The sequence below is a fragment of the Atta cephalotes genome (genome assembly GCF_000143395.1).
Source record: "Atta cephalotes unplaced genomic scaffold scaffold00035, whole genome shotgun sequence".
Classification (NCBI taxonomy): Eukaryota; Metazoa; Arthropoda; class Insecta; order Hymenoptera; family Formicidae; genus Atta; species Atta cephalotes.
Window position 1 is genome coordinate 1,208,122 of NW_012130099.1, and position 6,368 is coordinate 1,214,489.

Sequence of the window (6,368 nt, forward strand, 5' to 3'; positions counted from 1 at the left end):
ATATATATATATATATATATATAAGAGAGAGAGATGCTTGATATGAAAATACAGATATTTTACAATATTAAGTGAAAATAGACTGATGAGATTAAATACACATGAGTGACAAATGCTATATTCAAGGCAGTTTTTCGTACCTATTAATATTTTTTGTGAATTTGTACAATTTCCAGTACAAGTTAACTGAAAGTTGATTATTTCTTAAAACGCAGTCTTAAATCAAAACTGGAGTAGTAATATCATAAATTAAATGGACATTTAATTTGTGTTATTGTAATTTAATGTTATTGCTGCAAATAAGTATGTTAGAAAGCTGCTAATGATTTTACACTGATAAACACAAATATCTTATACAGGGTGACCCATTTTCAAAACCTTTTCTATTTGTAATTTTAGAAAAAAATATTTTAGGTAAAAAAGTGAAACGGGAAAGTTTTGAGGAGAATGTATTTTAGTCATGTTGCTTTTGAATTGCTATACAAAGAGAGTTTAAATAAATCCGCAATTTGCAAAATTATCAAAAATTAAAAATTTTGTTTAATGTTTAGGAGAACCTTAGTTCTTGCACAGGAATTGGGAGATCGCGAGGTAGAGGCGCAAGCATGTTACTCTCTAGGAAACACGTATACTCTCCTGCGCGATTACTCGGCAGCCATTGAGTACCACTTGTGGCATCTGAGTATAGCCCAGCAATTGAAGGATCGCGTCGGCGAAGGACGCGCCTGCTGGTCGCTGGGCAATGCTTACGCCGCTATGGGCAATCATGAGAAAGCACTGCACTACTCGAATTTGCATCTGCACATTTCGAAAGAGTTGGAAGATCAAATGGGCCAAGCTACTGCGCAAATGAATGTCGATGACTTACAAAAAATCCTCGGTCTAGAAAAAAATCAACAGGAGAACAACAAGGAAAATCTAAACATCCAAAAATTAACAAATGCGACATCAAATGTTCCGACAACCATGCCCTGTAGATATAGACTCAGGCGACAAAGTATGGACAATCTTGATCTCATTAAGGTTTGCACAAATTTTCTATTATTGAAACAATACTGAAATAATAAATTAATTTAAATCTATTAATTTTAAAAGTACAATTAATAATTTATATTAAAATATCAACATTGAAATAAAATTGATAAAAAATTACATGAAAAAATTAAAATTTTTATTATATAAAATATATTGTACATATTTCATTAAGTTAATAAAACTAACAATTTAATCAGCTCACACCTGATGCAAAGCAGAAAGATAAATCGGAAATCGTGTTGGACAAAGACGACAACGTTGCGTCGCAACCTTCTCAAAAGGAGGAAGATAACTTTTTCGATCTTCTATCCCGGTTTCAATCAGGCAGAATGGATGATCAACGTTGCGCGCTCAACACAAAGCACAATCCAAAATACCGAACGATTTCACCAGAAGTATCAGACATGGATGACAAGTATGTGAAATATTCTATTCTTTTGAATAGATGCTAGTCATTGACTTATTATGATAATATATTATAATGTCTAACGGATGTTTGACAATTTTATTTTTAGGGATGGTGAGGATTTACTGGAATTAATCGCTGGAATGCAAAGCAAACGAATGGATGAGCAAAGAGTGACGTTACCCTATCTACCAGGGCTGAATACCAATCAAGACTCGGATGATTCCTTTATCGAGATGCTTGTCAGATGCCAGGTTTGGATGTATTATTATTATTATTATTATTATTATTATTATTATTATTATTATTATTATTATTATTAACTTTATTGCACTGTTAACAAATGCATTAGATAGAATACATAGTATTATTTGGTATCACGTATCAGTTACACTACAATAGGTGACAGCTGAGCAGCTGATTTGAAGCCGTACTTATATATTACTTATATATTAGAATAAGTGAATTATAAAAATTAAATTCAAAACAATTAATATTACAATTACATAAATACGCAAATTACTGCAAAAATAAAATATTGAAGTAAAAAGAAACGTTATAACATAACATACTATTCATAGAGAATAACAAGAAAAATTGTATAAAACAGTTGATCCGACATTAAAATTTTGACGCAATCGAGTAATTTCAGAACGAAATATAGAAAGCCACTGTAAAGAGCGTAAAGCAGATGGTATATATTATAAAATTTCTCTGCCGTGTAGGAGAAGGCGCTATGAAATTTAGATTTGTGATGAGTAGGACATGAGCGTTGGTATTGCTAACGAGTATCAGGCAGAGCACCTGAATGAGAATCAATGTTAAAACAGATTAGTTCACGAAGATATCTAGGAATATTGGTGCGAAGAACATTATAAATCAAGCAATATAAATGAAACGTTTGAAAATATTCAGAGCGCTGAAAAAGCAAGGAGTAATATTACCATACTTTCTAACATCATAATAAAAACGAAGATAGGAATTTTGGATTAATTGTATTTTATGAAGATGATGATTTTTGAGACAAGGATATATAGTGTCGGCATAATCAACAGAGATATTATTAGAGATTGTGTAACTTGTAGTTTCTGAGAGACCTGATATATAATGTGACGAAAAAGATATAGTAATTTAAAGAGAATATGCAAGCCTGCATTTAGCAACAACATGGTGTTCAAATGACCATGATGAGAATGTGTGAGTCTAGAATTTTAATAGTCGTGCTGGAGGTCAATAGAACATTTTGAATAAAGATATCGAAAGCAGGAAGGTGAGAAAATAAGGTAGAAGAATCAGCAATTAAAAGTGAAGATTTGGGGTTTAAATGCAATCCATTCAATGTCGATCATTCAACGATTTGTCGAAGGTTATAATTTAGTGAACGTGCAGAGAGTTTCAGAGGATTTGAAAGATATGAAGAGTAGTACTTCGTCAACATAAGTACATGTAAGGTCTAGAGGAGATAACTAGAAGGTAAATCAGCAACGAATAGATTAAATAGTAAAGGAAATCGCTATCCGCTTTTTATGAAGATGTATAAATGTACTGACATTCTCGATAGCGAAATTCACAAGAGAGAGATGCGCAAATTGATGTGAAGCAGTGCACTACTTATATATAAGGCAACACCACCACTCCTTAAGCCGTATGCCCTATCAAAGCGCAGATAGTAATCTTTAATAACATAGATAATCGAATCATCCCTCTTACGAAGTCACGCCTCGGAAAGAGCTAGTATATCAAGTCTGCAAAGAGAGATTAAGTCTTTTACATATGCAAAATGAGGCGTAAGAGATTTTATGTTTATATATGCAACGCGAAAATTTTCAGATCGCGACGTATTTAAAGGCAAGCATGGAGTTGTTTAAAATAGGTAAAGAATTTAAGGAAACAAGAGATAGTCTATCAGAAGGAGAGGATAGAAAGTAAATCTTTCGGAAGCAGTAGAGATCGTATATAGAGATTCTATCGGAAGGCCATAATTCTTTATCACGCGCAATGATTTCGCGTTTACGACAAGCTGCAGCAAGCCACTCATTTCTTTTTATCTAATTATCATGAATCTAATGATAAGCGGTCTAGATGAAAGAGCTCCTATCCAGTCTTACTAAGTTAGCAATATCATCCGGCAAAATCGATAGATCCAGATTAGAGGCCAGAGCTGACAGAAGACCCAAATGATCTTCACCTTGAAAGATTGGAACACCAAAAATGATGATCTCATAGTCTGTGAGAGCTCAAAACTTCGTATGCGAGACTCTAGGCCAGCAACAATCGATGATGAAAAAAACCGATTGATCGCTTTAGTGGAGTTTTCAAGAACGATACAATGTTCCTCAAGGCCAATGATCTTCTCAATGAAGTCCTCGACGTCGTCTCTCACAGTGGTAAATCTACCGATAGCCGAATTCACATCACCAGATGAAGCAACAGCATCCTCGAGACTATGTAACCTTGAAGAAAAAGCTTCCAATCTATTGTCAAGACCACCATCGAATTGAGTCTAGCCTCTATGGATCCAAGCCTAGTCTCCAGCGAGCTAAACCCAAGTGTCAGACACCCTATCAGTCTGATCTGCGAGCGTACGCACAACATTGACATAGAAAATCCATCAACAGCATTTTTAACATTTATAGAATTACGGTTAGTGGGAAGGAGGAACATTATCCGCAAAAACAGCTGCGTGGTATATGAGCATAAAAATCTCTTACACTTGGAACAAGCAGATCGACCCGAAGCTCCAAGTTTGCTTTATTGTGACGAGGACATCATAGCAAAATAAAGTGATAAGATTAGGGTGAAGGATAATAATATTTACACACCGTTTAAAAATTAGGAAAAGAATAACAATACAAGTGTTAATTAACTTGAAATGTATAGATAAGGATAAAGAAACAAAGCAAACAATCTTATGTATCTTATGTAGTTAATTTGAATAAAATTAACTTCACGAATAATTCATAATGCAACCACCGCCAAATGCAGCTCAAAATGCGTTGAGTTGTGCCGCCAAAGCTGCCCCCAGAGAATAGATGCAGTCTTAACAGTCACAGAGCAGTAGGCCAAATGATTAAGAATGTCCAATGACAAAGAATGCAGTAAAGCAGTCAAACAGTTCACAGATGCCGAAGCAGACTTAAAAAGCTGGATGCAGATAGATAGATAAAATCGCCACCAGAAACATACGAAAGATTCTTCAAAGAAATTTCTAATATAATGTTGCCAGAAAATCAGATAGAAGAAGAGCCGAAGAAAGCAAATAGTAAACAGGTCTGAATAGGACAACGGCTCGCGAGCGACATTTAACTTGATGCTGAAATTTGAACTGTCGAAATTGTCACGTTACTCATACTTTATTATGCATTGTTTCGAATCTTTTCTTTTGTCCGACAGAAAGGACACCTCGTACAAAGGATTGTGTATTTGCTTTCAGAGTTCGCGTCTAGAAGACCAACGAAGTCCTTTACCGGCTGCATCAACGTTGCAAGACGCCGAGGAGGAAAGAGATCGAAGAGCCAATGGAAAAACTCAATCAGGATCCACAGTGCCCGAAGAGGATCTCTTCGCTCTAATCCAAAGACTTCAAGCTGGTCGGATGGAGGATCAAAGGGCTTCCGGACCTGGCAAGGCATGCTAAACTCGCGAGAGCAAACGATGACTTAAGTCCTCACGAAGTCCTTCCATTTACTGAATTCTTTCAACTTATCCTCGATTACATCGATGCCTTTGTTCATCACCCCGATTCTGCTTCCTTGATTATTTAATAGAGAGAATAACTGGTACTATATCTGAACGGTCTGATTTGAAAAAATGACTCAAATTATCTGGTTGTAAAAACCAAACACCGTACCAAATTGATTAAATTTACAATTAGTAAAGGCAAGAAATCCATGTGTTACTCAAAAAATGATCTCAGTAAGTAAAATGCAGAATATTGACAGATTGGCAGCAGATTTGATAAAAAATGTCAGCAGACTGACATTAATTGCGATCAAATTCTGCTTCTATCGACAGAATAGCCATCAGAAATTGGTAGCACACTTTGCTCAAAATCTGTCTTTGCAAGCTTTCTGGAATTATTTGCTATTCTGTCACTGAAAATATGATACAAACTGAAAGATTTCACATAGACTTTACGTTTAATTCAAGAATACTTAAAAAATATTTATAAGCTATTTGCTGATATCTTTAATATTTACTATTTGGAAAACTATTATCCTCTTTTTTTTTCAAATATGGAAATAGTTGAAGAAATGAATTCGTTTTTGCACTCAGACTTTCGATTCCGTTCAAATAGACTTATTCATTCGCGTAGACTGCTGCGTCTACAATGGTGTAATTGTTAAGTAATTGATACTCTCCTAATCGATATTCCATTCGGGAAAAAAGGATTAGATCTGATCAAGGGCTCTATTCTGTACACTTACCAATAGTAGTGCTGCGCAGCTTTTTTTATTCATTCATTCAATGACGCAACATCGGGACAAGGCCTACTTCTTGTACGTATGTCCGTGGTGCTCATGCAGATTGTACACAAATATATGGAACTTATGATTTAACGCCAGTTCCGAACGACAGTTTGATAAGTTTTCTTATCAACAAATATTCTTGATAGTTTGCCAGTCCACCAAAGAGGAGCAATGAGCGCGTGAGAATTTCTTGGATCTGCCGGGGATCCCAGTCCCTTAGCATAATAGACTCGCGCGGTGCTCACCATGTAGCTGCGCAGTTTTTTTACTATACGAAATATTTGCGCAACGACACTGACAGCTATCAGTAGACATATATAGAATAAGATTTCAGATCAAATTGAAATTATATCTTGGCAGATCAAATTATATCTATTTAGATATGTTCAGATATACAGACTTCTCATATCTGCGCGAATCTGATCACGCAGATATGTTCATACACAGCCAGGTCAGAT

The 6,368-nt window shown here is 35.3% G+C and overlaps 1 protein-coding gene across 1 annotated transcript; it reads left to right on the top strand.

Annotated features, from left to right (window-relative positions):
* Nucleotides 1–543: 543 nt before the first annotated feature.
* Nucleotides 544–5,078, top strand: LOC105621660 (G-protein-signaling modulator 2-like). The gene is made up of 4 exons (XM_012203127.1): nucleotides 544–1,023; nucleotides 1,233–1,450; nucleotides 1,551–1,695; nucleotides 4,875–5,078. Exons 1-4 carry the CDS (start codon nucleotides 544–546, stop codon nucleotides 5,076–5,078), a joined length of 1,047 nt encoding a protein of 348 aa, XP_012058517.1.
* Nucleotides 5,079–6,368: the final 1,290 nt, after the last annotated feature.

What these genes read in the sequence shown, in the direction of transcription:
- LOC105621660 (XM_012203127.1), top strand. Translation starts at nt 544, where the DNA reads ATGTTTAGGAGAACCTTAGTTCTTGCACAGGAATTGGGAGATCGCGAG. An exon ending in ACAATCTTGATCTCATTAAG is followed by an intron (nt 1,024 to 1,232) that starts GTTTGCACAAAT and finishes CAATTTAATCAG; the next exon opens with CTCACACCTGATGCAAAGCA. An exon ending in GTATCAGACATGGATGACAA is followed by an intron (nt 1,451 to 1,550) that starts GTATGTGAAATA and finishes TTTTATTTTTAG; the next exon opens with GGATGGTGAGGATTTACTGG.